Genomic DNA, 18,708 nt, shown 5'->3' on the forward strand with positions numbered 1-18,708 from the left:
ATCAAGAATCTAGTCAAAAAGAAAATAACCGAGGAAAGGGAAAAATTGTGGAGTAATCCCTGTGGTTTAACCGGAAGTGGATTGTAGGTAAGTTCATATCATAGACAAATATATTTATATGTTTATGTAACTTGTGATATTATTATTTGATTAAACTATATTTGAATTGAATTTATAAAATGTTTACAATTAAGTACAGATGAGAAATAATTATTTGGCAGTTGGCATATTATATGGTTAGTTGTTATCGAAATGTATGTAATTGATTTATAACATGTGTATGGATATGATATTGCGGACATGCCTCTGAGATTATAATGTTAAGAGGTTTGGTAAGTGCTCGTTTGAATGTAGTAATCGATTAGGATACAATTGGCATGACAATAGGGTTTGAACTCGCGCTTGTACGGGTTTGTACTTCGGTGCCTCTGTTTGCACTTCGGTGCCTCTGTCTACACTTCGATGCTTCTATTATGCATCATCGATGCCTTTGGTATGGTGTAGCTTCCCGAGTATTCGAGTCAAGTTACTATAGTTCATCAGGCCATGTATCAATCGTCTTAAAACTCATTTATTTGCTCAACTTTATTGGGTATTTATATTACTACTAAATGATAAATGTTGCTATGAAGTTCTTGTTTATTATATTGATTGTATTGAGAAATTATAGATTATGAATTGGTTATGACTTTTGGAAGGTATCATTTATGATTGAAATGATTATATACTAATATGGTGTGATCTTGCATTTTGGATATCAGAAATTAGAAACTTATTGCTTGAGGTAAGTTAAATGGTATATATATGTTTTGAACTTACTAGGCTTCATAAGCTTATTTGTTTCATTTGTGTCTCTTTTGTAATTTGCATTTTGTGGACTGACCGAGCAGATCGATTTAGGAGCACACACTATCTAGCCATCTTGGTAGCTTTTGTATTTCATTTTGGGATGTGGCATGTATATAGGTGTTTTTGTTGTGGATATGTAAATTGTTAAGTTATTTTGGTACAACTAGTAATGTGCTTGGTTTTGGGATGTGTATTTGTGTTAGTTATAATTAAGTTGATCCTAAATGGTATATATATTTGATGATGATGGTTTGAAATGGTTGCTTGTTTAGTATGCCATATTTTGGTCAATTAGATTGGTGGCTTTAGGCATGAATGGTTAGCTAGTGATAAAGTTTATTCCTTAGTTGTAACATTGTTCTTGAATTGAATTGGTGTGTGAATTGAGGTGCCTTTTGATGGCATATTGGTTAGACATAGGATGGATGAATTTTTGGCATGTAATTGATGTTTTGAATGTGCTTTTAACCACGTGAAATAGACTACATATGGTATGTCTTATTGTGCAAGAAATGGTGCTTGAATTTGCTTGATTTAGGGGTTAAAAATAGAGCACACGACCTGGGACACGGGCTGTCACACGGCAGTGTGCCGCACACGGCCGTGTGTATTTATTGTTTTAGGTGTAGGTTTCAGACAGTCTGTGACACGGCAATGTGTCTCAAAACAGTTTGTGGTACAATTTGGCACACAGCCGTGTGACCCAAATTCGAATACACACACGGTTAGTCACATGGCCGTGTGGCCTTATTTCGAATACCCACACATGCGAACAGACGGGCTAGGACATAGCCGTGTGACCCCTATTTTTCAATTTTTCAAGTTTTTCTAAAATTTTCTGGTTTGTTTCTATTTGATCCTAGATTGTTCTCAAACTATTTTTAGGGCCCCGTAGGCTCGATTTAAGGCCCATAAGTGTATTTTTTCCATGAATTGATTTAATTTTTATGTGTTAGCATTTAATTTGTATAATTGTTTCTGTTATAAAGTTAATTTTTTTTGTTTTGCTCAATAACACTCCATAACCTAATCCGGCAACCGGACGGGATAAGGGTGTTACAATCAATGAATTGTGAGTTTGAATATAAATAAATAGAATGAATAGGAAATGGGAAATATTTAGGAATAATTATGGTTTTTTTCCAAAATGGAAAAATGGAATCATCTTGAAATGAATGTAAGTTTCCAAAAATGGAAATGATCCATTTGCAATTCTATATGGATTACTTAAAAATGATCAGAAGAATGAGTTTATGTTTTTGGGTTGTTTTGAAGCTCGAAAATAAAATAAATCATTCAGTCACAGTGAACATGTTCAGTTATGAAATATTGAACATATTTTCTCAAAATTTTACCAGGGGTAAAATCGTTAAAAAATTTACTAGAGGTAAAATATGGATGAGAAATTTGTTTAATATAGAATATTAAATTTTATTTTGGGTAATAGAAAAACCGAATTGGGTTGGATCACATTACAGAGTACTATGTCAAAAAGCCCAAGAAGTACTCGTAACTAGACTCGATGTGAGAGAGGCCGAAAACCCCTCACATGACATGAAAGGGCAGCAACCCTAGTAGGAATACTAGGGTGTGTCGTCCACCCCACTCTTACTCTAAGTAGAAAGTTGTTTTTCTATTTGAAATAAACCAGTACAACTTAACAAGAATTTTACATTCCCTTTTCATAAATAGATGGCATCAAAAGAGCTATTAACACAACTTTGAGAAACTGTTACTCTATTGAAAAATAGAAAGAATTTATTCTCAACTATTAGATATATTTTTCCAGAATAATAATTATATAGATTTCTATTAAAAAAGAGAGATTTTTTGTTTTCACTTCACCCCAAATAAAAGAGAGAAATTTTTTTCTAGTTATGTATTTTAATTCAATTGGTTTGAGCTCACACTCGGAGCAAAATGTAATTACACAATTAAACGTGTTTGACTGATGGAGTGTAAGTACATCGTAATTCTCTATGCCATGTTTGGTAGAACAAAATGTAATTACACAATTTATATTTTTTTAAAATATATATTGATTATTAAATTATCAATATGATCAAAAAAATTTAACCAAGTAACAAAAATTAAAATAAAACCATCATATGTAATATATCAATTCAAGAAAGTAGTCAATAATAAAATTACTAATAAAAATAATAAGACAAATAAACATTATATGCAATTTTATCTAATTAATCTAGCATTTCATATTCATTTGGTTATTCCCTTTTTAACATTTAAAATATGCAAAGTTAAAAATAATAGAAAATTTAAAATATAAAATTAATTTAGAGAAAAACTTATGCTAAGTTAGAACTTTTTTATAATACCTAAATTAAATTAAAATAATATAAAATTTATAACATATAACATTTATAAAAAAATATAAAGCATCAAATAATTTTCATAGTGTTTATTATAAATAATATAAATTTTTACCATAATTTTAGAAAATATTTTTTTTATAAATAAGTTGACAAAAAACTATTTATAACAAAATTATTTTTATAATATCATTTTTATTATAACTTTAAATTTTTTAAGATTTAAGTAACATAAACTTTGGTTATAACTTAATAAAATGCAAAAAAAAATATAATATAATTTAATATTTATAATATAACATTAAAAACATTTTACCATAACCATCTCAATTTCCCAAACACTTATATATGTTCATACTTATAATAAAAATTTTATGACATTTACATAAAAAAAACAAATTTTTAAAGTTAAATCATATATAAGCATTTGAAAAACCATAAGGTAATTAGTTGCCCATAACTACCTATATAATTACTTTAAGTCTCATCATTTCCTTAAAAATTGAAAAATATAATTAAAATGCTTCAAATCATAACATGCCATTTCTATATAATTACATTATCTTAAAAAAATTGTTTAAATAATTTTTCAAACACTTTCTTCAAAAATTTGTTATTTTTAATTTAGTATTAAATAATTTTATATTTTTCTTATATTAAAATTTTAAATATGAACAGTTTAATTTATTTTTAATAATTATTTTGTGTATTATCAATCAAATTAAAAAACTTCAAAAATGATATTGAAAAATTTGAATGCATTTAAATTACATAAAAAATAAAAACTAATAAAAATAAAACACATGACCACCTCTTAAACATACTAGTGAAAATAAAAAATTACACTACTATTATACCAGAAAATAATCTATTTTTAAATAAACATTTTATAAATTTAACATTTTGTATTATAAATTATATTATAAAATTGTATACTAACGTGCCTAATTTCTTATTTAAACCTAATTTTGAATATAATGTATTTTTCAAATTTTGTCAAATATCAAGCTACTATTTAAATTTGAGCGAATCTACTAACAACCCTTGACAGTTTATTTCTTTATTTATTTTTCTATAAGCCACTTGGCTGTTGGAACTTAGAAGATTAAACGACGTGCCATTATCTCGATACCAAAAATGAACTCTATCGAAATTTATATAATACTGTAACTGCCACGGACACAATGCATGGATTTCTTGGGTGAATTAGTGTACAAGTGTGTTGCCACTCAAATTGGTGCAAAGAGAAAATGCATCTAGCAAGAGGTCAAATCTCTATCTCAAAGAAAGGAACAATTTTTTTTTAAAGGAGAAAATAGTGAAAATAGATCAATTTTAAGAAAAGAATGCTTCCGAAGATGCAGTCAACCGGAGATAGCAAGTGGTGTGTCATTGGATCAAAAGCTTTAGGAGATTTGTTTTATTGGGGTTTTGCCAGCAACTTCCGAATACCATGATTTCCAAGCTTCCATGTAATGAGAAAAGAGATCCCTTAAAGCTGAAAATATGGCAGCAAATTAGACTTGTATTAGAATCATTAATAATTGCTATTGAATGACAAGGAGCATTTATTCTCTAGGTAAGGAAAATGCCTAAAGAAAATGCAAACATCTGAATTGAGACAAGCCTATGATGCAACTAACAGAAAAGAGATGAACGGGCTAAAAGTATTGACAATGAATGGACGAACCAAAATTGCAAAATATTGACTATAAAATCATATTACATCTTTTTAAATACGTGCTACGCTATTGATAAGGAAGAATAAATATTAACCATCATATTATTAACAAAGCACCATGTGAACTGATAGAGTATAGCTATACTCGCACGTAAATTTAAATATTCGTATGCGTACTAATATTTCTTGGCATTAATAATAGTACTATTAATTAGGGGTGATCATAGGTTAGATTACCCGGCCGCTTGAAATATGGAAACATTCGGGTAAAAACATAAATCTAAAATATCAGTTTAGACAAAAAAATAAAACCCATTTTATCTTAAATAAAACTTTTTTGGCGTAAGCCCAATCTGGCCCAAATTATATATTAAATATATTTTTTATTTTTAATCAAATATATATTTTATATATATTAAATAATATTTTAATATGAGTCGGGCCGGGCCAAGCTCGAGCTCAACAATTTTTTCTCAAGTCGAGCTTGAACAAATTTTTAAGCCCATTTTTTAAGCCCGACCCAGCCCATCATGATCACCTCTACTATTAATGCAGCCCATTCATTTTAATTTTTATAATGGACAGTTAAACTATACAATACCTTGATTGTGATATTGAGGGCGGTAAGTGGAAGCAAGACTCTCCCAATCATGGACTGGCTTAGCATCATTCTCGGAGTTACTAATCTTAGTCAAGTTTACAGGAGCAAAAGGACCAAACTGGTAGCTCTTTGAAGCTTGTTTCGAATCCTCCGAACGGCTTATATCATCCGCAGGCGCCAAATTTTCGACTTTTTTATGCTTTTGCTGCGACTTGTTGAAATTCTGATCATTTGAAGAATCAACCTTATTCTTCTTGAAACTGACGTTGGTGACATCAGTTCCGAACACCCTTTTCTTAGACTCATTAAGAACCAAGGCATCAGCAGATCCTTTCTCTGATTTTCCTCTTAGCCCCAACCACCTAAATGCTGGTTTCCGGGTATCTACAGTGTGAGTCTGCACACGAATTTATTTAAAATTAGGAAACTTAAAAGCACTTGTAACGTAAATCTTTGACTATAACAACTCCATGGCAGCAGATATTGACGTTTAAACAATTCTAAGCCCTTGTTAGTTTTCTCAGTTAACTATTTACCTTCTCAATAAGATTCATGGAAGACAACACATTTGCAATGTCATACAACCGCCTTACTTTTGCTGTTGAATCATCAAATGAACAACAAATTAGTCTTTTATCTCTTTGTATTAGTTCCTCAGTTCACAATGAGGGGGAGTAAAAGTTTCGGATTATTACTTCTCATTACTGAGGTATTGTGAGCATTCCCAAGCAACAACCTCGCTGCTTCATCAAGGGAGATCAACTCAGCCTGGCAAGCATTTACTTAGAAACATCAAAATGATGACCATAACAGAGTAATTCCATGGCAATTCATAGAGAGCAAAGAACAAGGCTCACACTAGAGCAGAGAAAAAGCTTGACAAAATTCTGAGTAAGTAGCCCCAGGGATTTTTCCCTTCGGTTATCTGCAAATATCAGAATATAAACCATAAGATCTCTTCATCAGTTGCATATTAAAACCCATCAGATTTCACTAAAATAAGCGTCTTGAAGATTAATTGTTTACATATCAAATCAGAGCAGACCATTTCTATTGACATAAACAAAACATCATTTTCTTCGGGGAATTACAGAGAACGAAATTGATATAATTGAAATTTACCAACTTTCACCGATGAGGACTTAAGAATAGAGGTAGATTTTGAAGTCTCAGTCTGGCTCCCAGTGATGGGATTAAAGAAGCCTTCATCCTCTTCATCTTCGTCATCATCATCTGAGACCTGAAACCATTCCAATCACAAGGCCTTTTTTGTAAGCAAAAATAAAAGAATAGATGAAAAAAATGGTTAAATAACCTTTCTGCTTACCTTTGCAATGATGTGTAGATCGAATTTTTTTAAATTGCTACTGAAACCTTCTTCCTGACAAAAAAATGAAACCATAGAAGTAAAAGAATCAGTTCAATTTCAAACATCTTTTACAACATTAGACTAAGCAAAACAATGAATGAGGATACTTTGAGCTTACCTTAAGATTTTGTAAAGCCTTAGGAATTGCCCCAAAACCTTTCCATGTATATTTGTTCTTAGCCTTTCTTGTCAGAACCTAAAACCATTAACGTAAAAAAAAACCCATTTAAATGTAAACCATAAATCAAAATCAGAGAAAATGAAGCAAATATTGGAAAAGAAAATTACCCCAACACTTTCCAAAACATTAACAATATCATAGATCCGCCGTCTCTCAACTCCTTAAAATATCACAAAAGAAAAAAAAAACAAATCTTCAAAAAAAATTATTAAAAAACATAAATAAAAAAAGTAAATCTTTGAATTGAAAAGAAAGTACCTAATCTTGCAGCAGCTTCGTCAAGACCAATGAACTCAATGCCATCCTTATTATACATGCTCAAGAAACTGCAACATCAAAATTGAAAAGAAAAAAAAAAGATTAAATCTTTGAATTGAAAAGAATAAAAAAAAGACTTTAAAGTGAGGGAAAGGGGATTGTGATTTACTTGGAGCAAAGGAGGCCCAGAGATTTCTGCTTGCGACTATACGTGTAATGACGAGAGGAAGATTCGGGAAGAGATGAAGAAGAAGACACCGGCATGTTTACGGTGGAGAGAAATGGAAGGGATTAAAGGAAGTGGAGATGAAGAGGGTGGGCGGAAGTAGGCGCTAAAGAAATGAATAAATAAAAAGAAGGAATTGAGATTTGAGTAAAGGGTTGGGTTGGCGGGGTGAGAAATTTTGAAAAAGAGGGAGGGTTCTTTATTTTTTTTCGTTGATTCGGAATCGGAGGGATGGGAATTTAAAATTTTGAATTATGGATTTGGGGTAAGCGGGAATTTTAACTCTGTTATAACGTCTATGGTAACAAATTTGCACGCTCCAATCCCGTAATCATATCACATATGACGCGCTTCTCTTTGGTTTTTGGTTTAATTGTACCAACGGTCATCTAATTATGTATAAGTTTTTGTTTTGGTCACCCAATTAAAAAAGTTTCAATTTACTCACTATTGTTTTTGAAATTATATTTTTGTTACCCAACCATTAATAATAAATTTAGTCCTTAACTTCTATACATTCTGCCAATTCAATCATGATTCTATATAAAGATTATAAAAAATCAAAATTCTTTTAAAAATTTAGAAAACTCTAAAATAATATATAGAAATTGCAATTTTCAAAATTAGAAAATCAAAATTCTTTTAAAAAATTAGAAAATTCTAAAATAATATGTTCTCCAAACTTATTTTTCTATTCAACTTATCTATCAAATTTTAGTTAAGGTGATTGTCACTTTATCACTTGCTAGGCTTTTCTGTTCATTTGTTGAGTATTCATACAAGTCATTAAAATCTTTAATATCATTTTTGGGTTATGCACACTTTCCATCAAATTGGCTACACTTAGGGTGGGTTTGGATGGGTGGTGGGGCGCGGCGCATTTAGGTTACTTTTTGTCTCACGTTATAGTATCGCTACAATATCTAATCTCACCGCCACCGCTGTTTTAATACTAACAATAGCTAAATGCACCACCTATCCAAATCCACCCTTACTTTCAATACACATGGCTCGCAATTGCATTACTCATTTTCTCCTCACATGTTATTCACATGGGATCTCAATGGCAAGTTCTTATTTCACTAGCTTGTTTTCATCTTATTTATTTAAGTATAGTTCTGCTTATAATTAATTATTCATCTACTTCACATTTTAACAAAGTGTAACATCTCAATTTTTAGAAGTTTGATCTTGGTTCAGATTTTTTAAATTGAGCCATTTCGGAAAGTTGAACCAAGAGATTTTCAAGAATGGGCATGGTGGTGGATTAGTGGTTTATTAATTAGCTAATGTTCATTAATTAGAGGTATTGGCTAGTTATATTTGAGAATTTAGAATTTAAGGCCTATGAACTAACTTTTTCAGTTAGCAAAATCAATAAGGTTAATTGTAATGACTAGAAAGTCAATGGTATCAAAAAGTGTGGTTTTGGGACTCCGATTTCGTAAACCAGACTCTTAAATATTTTTTTATTAAGTATTTACGGAGTTATAATTGAAGTGAATTGAATTTCGGTCGCGTAATTTTATTGAATTAGGGCTTAATTAGTGTATAGGGGCTAAATCGCGTAAGTGCTAAAAGTACAATTTGTTATTAAATTATAAGGTAGAGCATGACTAAGGGACTTTTAAAGCAAATAGACCAATGGTTTAATAATAGTGGATGGTAATGAAGTGATTAAAGAATAAAAAAATTATAATTAAAATCAGACATTAAACAAAATCATAATAACCAAGTGGATTGAAAGAGAAAGCAAAAATTCACTTCACATTTTCTAATATTTGAAACAAAGAGAACGGGTGAAGATGAAATGATAGGGTTTCAAAAGTTTCAAGCTTAAATTGGTTAATTCGAATTAGTCATTTTCTTGTAATTTTTATGTTTTCAGAATGCTTGTAGCTCAAGCTAGCTAACCCTTGTGGAATTTTTTGATATTGTTAAATAATTAGGAAGTTGCCATTGTTAGATAGTTGAAGCTTTTGATGATATTTTGATAGATTTTAAGTTTAGAATTAAAAAGGAACTAAATTGTAAAGTCAATTGATGATTTTGTGCATTAGTGACTAAAATGTAAAAATTGTGATATTTGTGGTGTAATTGAGAAATAAGAAGTCCTATAGGGGCTCTAATGAAGTTGAATTTGGATTTTGGGGTTAAATGTGAGATTTATGTTAGTTTTGATTTTAGGGACTAAATTAAATAAAATGCAAAAATTGCATAATTTAGTAATTGATTGCAAAATTGGTTGTGTATTGATAATTATTATGCTTGTCTTAATTTGTAGCTAGCGTCTAATCGGATTCATCGAAAAAGAAAGGAAAAGACAAAGTAGTTGACGAATAGCTCGGATTTTACGATTTGTGTTTCTATAATCCGAACTAGTTGTAAATTGTTGCATTTTGAATTGTGTTGTAAGGTAAGATATTAAGGTGAGGCATTTTGTTATGAAAAGTTTTTATAGATTGAAATGAATTGATTTATGATTTTAAGGATTAAATTGAGTATATTTGAAAAATGTGTGTATTTATATGAATGTGAAAATTGAGCATTTTTTGAGATTATGATTGTTGCCATATATGTTGGATAAATGAATTCATAATGAAATAAATGTGAATTAAGATGCTGGATGATAATGTAATATGAAACGAATACCCTATTAACTGTTCGAGTAAAATCGGATATAGTTGGCATGTCATAGGATAGGAAGAGTTCAAGGTTACTTCTACTACGAGTCAATAAGGCACTGATGCCAATTTGCTTCAGTTTAATTTATAAGACACTGGGTGTCAACTTATTTTACCATTGGACACAATTATTTGCTTTAGATTTATCCAATGAGGTACTAGGTGCCAAACTGGTGTGTTGGTTGGATCCGTGTATTAGTCAGAGTTTGAGTTGTTTTAATAGGGAAATTAAATGGTAAAAATTGATAAATCCAATATTGAATGGAAAATTATGAGAAATGGAAATGAAATTTAACATCCTGATTTCGGGCCTAGTTGGAACAGTGGTTTCGAGACCACAAATCTGATGAGGAAAAAAATTTATTATATTTTTATGGTCTACAATTTCACGAAATGATTTTTTTGAAAATTTCGTTCAAAAATTTCGACGTTTGGACATTCAATTTAGTCAAAAGGACTAAATTGTAAAAAGTGCAAAAGTTGAGTTCTACATGTTAGAGGTGTCTAATTGTTATGAAATTTTAAATTGGAGGTCCTTAAATGAAAATTAGAGCATTGGTTAAATTGTGGACAAAAATGGACATGAGATAAGTGAAATAGGATATTTTTAAGTGAAGGGTATTTTAGTCATTTATTAATAAAAAAGAATTAAAAAGGGGAAAAGATGGCAAAATATGCTCATCTTCTTCATTTGGCCGAATTTAGAAAGGGGGAAGCCTTAGTTAGGGTTTTCAAGCTTCCAAACTCCATACTAAGTGATCTCAAGCCTCGTTTTTAATGTTCTTTACGTTTTTAGAGTCTCGGTAACTTGATTTAGCTTATTCTACCAATAATTTAACCTAGGGTTCATATTTGGAAAAATACCCATCGGTGAAATGTGTTTATTTTGATGTTTTATGGTAGAATATAAAGCTTGGAATTATGTTAAACAACTTTTGCGAAGCGATTTTAAGTGAAAACGAGTAAAACGACATAATCGGTAAAAATACCTAATGTTCATAAGTAAGTGTTAAAGTGGGAATTTGATGTTTTCATAGAAGGGAAAAATGTTCAGCATGTCATAAAACATAAGAATATAGGGACGATGTGCATGTATATGATTGGATTATGCTATGTTTATATCAATGTTAGGAAATGTATGTTTTTATGTTGTGATTTTACGATAATGCTTCGTAACCCTATTCTGGCAACGAATATAGGTTAAGGGTGTTACAATATCCTCATGTTGCTTTTGAAGCTCGAGAGTCATGGTGGCAAGCATTAGACATCCTATGTCTAACATGTCATTAAGATGCTTCTTATAAGCATCTTTGTCAACTCTAGAGTCATTAGCTACTAGTTCATAAGGAACAGGTTCTTCAATGACATATAATTTTCATTCTTGTTTGAAAACAATCCTCAAGTTACTGAACCAGTCAAGGAAGTTCAAGCCTTTCAACTTGTCCTTCTCAATGATAGACCGCAATGATAAAGAACTTGTGTTGTTTGCCATAATTAATCTACAATAATAAAATGTGCTTAAGAGTACATTTACCAAGTTTATTATAATCAATAAAAGGACTTTATTAAATGATGCTCCCACTATTTTATTCAAAATTAAAAACCCTCGTATTTTAATTTTGGAATGACTTTCTCTAAAGTTTTCTAGTGGGTAAGGATCCATATTTCACCTCTTCTTAAGGCAGCTTTGGCTTTACTCTCAAGATTTTGTTTTTTATTAGGTAAGCAACACTTGCTAATTACATCACATAGAACTCCTCTGTTTTATTCCAATCATCTCATGATTTATCCAAATCTCTTACCTCTAGGTATCTAATCCTATTAGACTAACTTAGTTAAGTTATTAGCTAATATCATTAGTTAAGTTATTAGCTAATATCATTATCGGTGAATATCATTTGCTTATTCTTCGCGTTTGACCAAGATAGATACATGTATTTTTCTTTAGCAAAACCTACATTGTATTGATCAAGGCTTTAACGAGGGTAAATATTGGAAGGCAATCTTAACTTAATATTTTATAGAAGGGTTTTTAAATTAAATTAATCTCACCATTAATGATCAACATTTGTCCATTTAATCCTTTAATTGACCTTATCAGTATCTTATAACATGCATGCTAACATATCATCAATTGTATCATATACAAGAAAAATATAAAGCAGTAAATAAATGCAATGGTTATAGCCCATAAAACTAAGGTGGTTCTTCCTAAGCCAATGGGAAAATCGTAGGGAATCCTAAGGGTTTATGCCGCTTCTCAAGCTTTCCACTTTAGGTAGCCCACCCTTCTTTTCCACTAGACTATATCAACTCATAAATTTACAACATTTGCAAATAATAAATTAAATGGGTTATCAGGCAATAACCATGCATTTCCAAACACCGTGCGTGCCAAACATAGTATACAACATGTATATCATAAAATCATATCAACCAACAAATTTAATCTTGAATCCGTATCATACAAGTGGCTCTGATACAACTATTGGGACCGTCGGTACGCCCCGTTACGTAATGGAAAAAAATTCTGACGATCTACAGCCAAAGATCCATGTGCGAGAATGAATCGGGTTGAATAGGGTTGAAAATATACCTTCTTTACTGAAAACATTGAAAGGGTGCTACTGATTCAATGTCGATTCCAAGCCACTACGAAAACTTCCCAGCCTCTGTGTAGTCCACTCCGTAAAAAACAAACAACCACTTTCTCTTGAACTTTTTAGAGAGAAATAAAAACGGTTGCTAGACCTTTATTTTATTAAGTAGGTAACCGTAACATACAAAGGGATTATCATCCTTTTATCCTCTTTGATATCACATATTAAAAAGGAAAACTAGGATTATTTCCTTATTAATAGAGAAGACAAATGAAAAGTTAGAAAAATGAATTATATTCTTTCCAAAAGAATATTAAATTCCATGTCTTTTATATTTTGATCGAAATTAATTAATATAATTTTTTATATTAATAAATTCAGTAAAATATATACAAATAACATTTTGTATGAATCAAATTCATATATTAATTATATTATTTTCAAAAGAATATTAATTTCCATGTCTTTTATATTTTGAATCAATAAATTCGGTAAAATATATACAATTAATATTTTGTATGAATCAAATTCATATATTAATTATATCTATGTTCTCTATTTGTGTATAACAATTTTGTACATAAAATGTGTTTAATATTTAACTATCAAATTAAATTAATTCAACAATTAATTTAATTCATGTGACAACTAAATACAATACCAAATGTATTTGGATTCTGTTTGTTTCAACTATAGGGTGTGACCTTGTAAGCTCTTGTAACATTCATAGTAATACTAGAATGTTTCTAGCATTACAAGCAATGAGTGACATCTAGGAATGCATTGTTGCTACTTAATTTAAAAGAAGTCGTGATTCGACATAACTTTTCTGTCGTAATCTTTTCATGTATTATATCATTTTATCCTTAATATCTAGATTGGGCACAAAACATAAAATAGTCAAACATTTACAGTCCAATCTCATATTTCATGATTTTCTGAGTAGACTACAATAAACACATATGTGTGATATCTCATATCAACTTATTCGAGCATGGCCATGCATTTCTAGTCTCACTCGATCAAAAGGCCTAAGAGATTGCTCCCATTATGTAGAAGGGATAAATCCTATCTTGATCAACCATATCCCATTATATGGATTGTGGTATAGCCAACATCAATCTTTATAGTACAACCTGTTACAGTAGACGTTTTGACTGTATCTAAATATACGACTCACAATTTTGGGACAATGATGATCTCAAGTTTGAGGATCATATACATAGTTATCACTAAGAGTAATATTGTGACTATTACATAAAAATCCAAGAAACATACTCATAATGGGTCAATCCAATATGTTTTTCTCTAATACATACTCATGTATTGATTTTGACACCCCTATGTCAATGACAATTCTTTGTCATCAATCAACTACACATCAGTCTCAATGTATTATTGTTGTCCAAACCCACAATAATACTTGACTAAGGACCTTTCTAAGAATAATCATATTTTCTTAGGACTTTATTACAATTCAGTTTAGTTATATACACAGAAAAAGAAACTGAAATAATAATGGCAATGCCTTAGATTAATAAACAAGGTAGAACGAGTATGTGATTATAAGTATGTGATTACAATCATCTTATGATTGGTCTTTGGGTATACTCTAACATGATTCACATGTTAAGCATGTCATTTTTACTGATTTTGATTCTCATGTTAAGCATGCCACTATACTGATTCTGAATCGCATTTAAAGCATGCCTACCGAATTTATGTTTTGTACGCCATATCATATGCATGGGGTTGGGATAAGATTGTACGGAGGAAGATTTTGGTAGTTTAATAATCTATACATTCTGATGGTTTAACCACATTATCTAGAAGTATATTTGCATTATCTGGTGGCTTGACCACAATATTCTGTATCTAGCAGCTTTACCACAATATTCTGTATCTTGCAGCTTGACTACATTATCTTCTAACTTGACCACATTATTGTTATGTTATTGGATAGATGAATTATGGGAACTCATTATGGTGTGTAGCGGAGATGGGTAGGAAATGTTTTCTAAAAATTTGCATTGTTTCTGAAAAAGCGTTGCATTGACACCATCACTTTACATACTAATAAATGTGATTATGTAATTGCATATTTATGTATATGTGATGTTTTATACTGTTGAGATACTATTTTAATTTCAATTATTATGCAAATTGACCCACATTGGGCTTTAAAAACTCACCCCTTTTAGTTCTGATTTTTAGATAATAATCAAAGTTAGGACACGAGCTAAACTTAGGGAGGTGCTCTCGGATATCTATTTGAATAAACTGATAAATTATATGTTTCGGTATTTTGGGACTGTCTAATTATTTTCTGTGGGCTATGGCACGAGACACTATTTTGGATTTTTGGACGTTTTGCATGATTTGGTTTTTAAAATTAAATTCTAAGATGGTTTATAGATATGGCAAGAAAAACTAGATTTTTCAAATTAACAACAAACTCAACTCAATGATTGTTATTTCAACCTCAAAGACTTCAGTTTTTCGGAACTCAACACTATTTGTTCATTTAATTGAGATTGTACAAAATATGCCAAATTTATGATTTCAAACCGACAAGTGAAATATTAGTTATTTTTTGCTGCAACATTTCCTTTCAAATATGATGTTTTCTATAGACATTAGAAACTTGGGTTTTTCTAGAGATAATCGATTTTGACAATTTCTTTCTAAAAGAAAATTATATACATTACTTGGCCTTTGTTAAGCAAACCAAAATGACAATTTTAAATAATGACGATTTTTGAGAGAAAATATTTAAATGATTTTTGTGCCATCATCATTCTAATGTGATCTTTGGGATTCAGCCATAACGTGTAGGTCAAATTTAGGGGGATACATATTTAGTGGTATCAAAGCCCGGTCTAAAATTGGGACCATAGTTTATTTTCAAAATTTGCATGCATATTTGATAAAGGGATATTTTGGGAAAAATCCATGCTACAACTAAAAACTTATTTTGACACAAAAATGTGATTCTATTAAAAATCTGAGACTCTAAAGCTGGCCCAAGATAAGTACTTCTAATATAATGAAACTTTAAACTATGAAACTTTAGATTGTGAAACATATAAACTATGAAACTTTAGAGTCTAAAACTATAATGAAGCTGTGATGAAACTTTTAGACTAAAAATATTCTGAAATAAAAATGAAAACTCGTTTCTAAATTGTCAGATAAACTTCATAAAACTTAAGAAATATGATAACAAGGTGAATGCTCAAGGTGTTTGAACTCAGTGTATGAGAGCTCGTAGTGAGTAGGGTCAGGGAACGCAAATCGATTCATCTGTGTCACCAGTGCACACTCCCGAACCTCTGGCTGAAGCTGAGCTTGTGGCTGATCAGGTTGAGCACATGCCTACTGTTGAGGAGGACCATTAGGAGCCTGCTAGCGATTCTATGTCACTAGCCATGCTTAGGGTGCTACAGCGTGTAGTGGGAACCCAAGGCAGATCTAAAAGTGAAAAGACTATCACTAAGAGGCTTCAATCTAGCGGAGTTAAGTTGTTTAGGGGCGTTGTTGGATGACCCCCACCATAGCAAAATATTGGTTAGAGGCTATGGAGAGAATTCTGGGTGATATGAAATGTACCCTGGAGTAGAAATTGAAGGGTACAATATCACTATTGAGGGTTGAGGCTTACTGCTTGTGGCAGGGCATTATGAGAGGTACTCAGGCTGAGAGACTGACATGGGAATATTTTCTGGATGCTTTCCAGAATAAATATGTGCGTACCTGCTATGTTGAGGCCCGTAGACTAGAGTTCACCGAGTTCAAATAGGGGGATAGATCTGTGGCCGAATTCTTAAGGCTGAGTTATTACACTCAGGGAATGATCGCAACATAATGGGATAAGTGCGACAGGTTTGACAATAGACTAAGATATAAGCTGATGGTGCTTGTAGCCCCTCATTAGGAAAGGGTTTTCAAAAATTTAGTGGAGAAAACCAAAATTGTTGAGGAAGTGAAGTGTTTGGAGTGCAAAAGGAGGGACAAGGCTAGAGTTCCTGCTTAGAGAGATGTCAATCTTACTGTTCATGCCTCATGACCTAATAAGCGGGCCCGAGAGGATAGACCACGACAGAATGTTGCTACGGTTGCTGATGGTGGGAGAGCCCAAAACTGTGTTACTTGTGGCAAGAGGCATCTTGGTGAATACTGGAGGAGCTTGGGTGCATACCTTAGATATGGATCCTTGGAACATAAGATCAAGGATTGTCCACTTCGTAATGAGCAGATGCAAGCTCCAGAGTAGAATCGAGCTCAAAACTAGAAAGTTGGACAGCAGCATCAAAGAGGTCAAGGTCTGAATTGGGGTGGTAATGTTGGTAAGAGACAGAGAGGATAAGGTTAGGGTGCTAACAAAGTCGATGCAAGACAACCTATACTGGTCTATGTAGCTAGACACAGAGAAGATCGTGACACAGCTAACATCATAATATGTACTTTTATCACTAATTCTGTATCGTACTTTTATCGATCCATTCGTTGTTTCTTGTTTGATGGTTGATAATTTGGGAATTGAAGAAGAGGAAACTGTTAGCAATGTAACTGTACATAGTCCCTTAGGACGGTCTGTTTCTGTAAACAAGATATATAAAAGGTGCTCGTTAGAAATCTAAGGAGAGGCATTTTCAGTAGATTTGATAAAATTACCCTTCAGTGAATTTGACCTTATTTTGTGAATAGACTGGTTGGTGGAAAACCAAATCAGTATGGATTGCGCATTAAATAGGGTTACCTTGAAAACTTCTATCGGGAAAGAAATAGTGATGGTTGGAGAGCATAGAGATTACTTATTTAATGTGAGCTCTGCTATAGTAATAGCAGCCAAAAACTTGGTGCACAAAGGATGCGAAGCCTATCTGGTTTATATTATGGACACGAATGTTAGTGAGTTAGCTATTGAGAACATTCATACAGTGAAGGATTTTTTCGACATCTTTCCAGAGGAGTTACTTGGATTACCTCTAGAGCGTGAAATAGAATTTGGCATTGATCTATAGCTTGGAACAGCTTTGGTGTCCATTGCCCCTTATCGCATGGCACCTAAAGAGTTGGTGGAACTTACGGCATGGTTACATGAACTTCTAGATCATGGATTCATTAGACTGAGTGTGCCACCATGTGGATCTCCTGTTTTATTTGTAAAGAAGAAGGATGGATCTATGAGACTTTGCATTGATTATTGACAACAGAACAAGTTTGTAATTGCCCAATATTGCCCGGCCTGTACACAAATAAATACCGAATAAAATAAAGGCCCAAATGTCCAAAATTATAGACTAAAATCAAACTTAAACTTGAATGACCCAATTACAGTAGCCCGATACCCCGACCCAATTACATTGAAGCCCAAAATAGAAAAGGAACCAGAAACCCTAGCAGCAAACAACTTCCAGCGCCGCAGCCACCAAGGCATTCCTCCGCGCGTGCCAAGCCTTTGCCCTCGCGCGTGCCTACGTACGTGCCACGCCCACACCTCCGTACGGTTGTACCTGCAGCAGACACAAACAAACAGCAACAAAACAACCTCGCAAAAAGGAAAACAGCGGCAAGGATAAATTGGAATTTTATGATTATATTTTGAATTTTTATTTGGATTCGGCTATATAAAGACGTTTTTAAATCTGTAAAAGGGGTTTTTTTCTTTTTCCTCTACACGCAATATCAATACAAAAAAAAGAAGTAAAAAAAATATTGAAAAGAAAGGTGATTCTGTTCTTCTTCTCTTTTCTGCTCTTCAATCTATTTTTTTATCTATGACTTGAAAGAAATTAAGAGGCGAGGGTTTAACTTTATGCCGGTGTCGGACTCCTGTTCTCTCCGTTGCAATCGGAGTTCGAATGGGAGGACCTAGAATGGCGAAGTGACCGAACGGCTCGAAGGCTTGGTCGATTCGTCAGAAACG

The 18,708-nt window shown here is 32.1% G+C and overlaps 1 protein-coding gene across 1 annotated transcript; it reads right to left on the reverse strand.

Annotated features, from left to right (window-relative positions):
• Positions 1–4,308: 4,308 nt before the first annotated feature.
• LOC107909589 (E2F transcription factor-like E2FE) lies at positions 4,309–7,715 on the reverse strand. Its single transcript, XM_016837179.2, has 11 exons — positions 7,439–7,715; positions 7,270–7,337; positions 7,119–7,171; positions 6,949–7,026; positions 6,789–6,842; positions 6,584–6,701; positions 6,319–6,386; positions 6,157–6,229; positions 5,998–6,059; positions 5,462–5,858; positions 4,309–4,677 (listed from the first exon to the last, which is right to left on the reverse strand). The coding sequence occupies exons 1-11, from the start codon at positions 7,531–7,533 to the stop codon at positions 4,586–4,588; spliced, it is 1,158 nt and encodes a 385-aa protein (XP_016692668.1). The 5' UTR covers positions 7,534–7,715; the 3' UTR covers positions 4,309–4,585.
• Between the last annotated feature and the right edge of the window lie 10,993 nt (positions 7,716–18,708).

Source organism: Gossypium hirsutum, chromosome D08, assembly GCF_007990345.1.
Source record: "Gossypium hirsutum isolate 1008001.06 chromosome D08, Gossypium_hirsutum_v2.1, whole genome shotgun sequence".
NCBI lineage: Eukaryota > Viridiplantae > Streptophyta > Magnoliopsida > Malvales > Malvaceae > Gossypium > Gossypium hirsutum.

Bases quoted from the DNA above. Each gene is read 5' to 3' on its own strand.
- LOC107909589 (XM_016837179.2), bottom strand. From the start codon at position 7,533: ATGCCGGTGTCTTCTTCTTCATCTCTTCCCGAATCTTCCTCTCGTCAT. The intron at 7,338-7,438 runs GTAAATCACAAT...TTGATGTTGCAG, and splicing joins CTGGGCCTCCTTTGCTCCAA to TTTCTTGAGCATGTATAATA. The intron at 6,060-6,156 runs GTAATAATCCGA...ATGATTCAACAG, and splicing joins CAATACCTCAGTAATGAGAA to CAAAAGTAAGGCGGTTGTAT.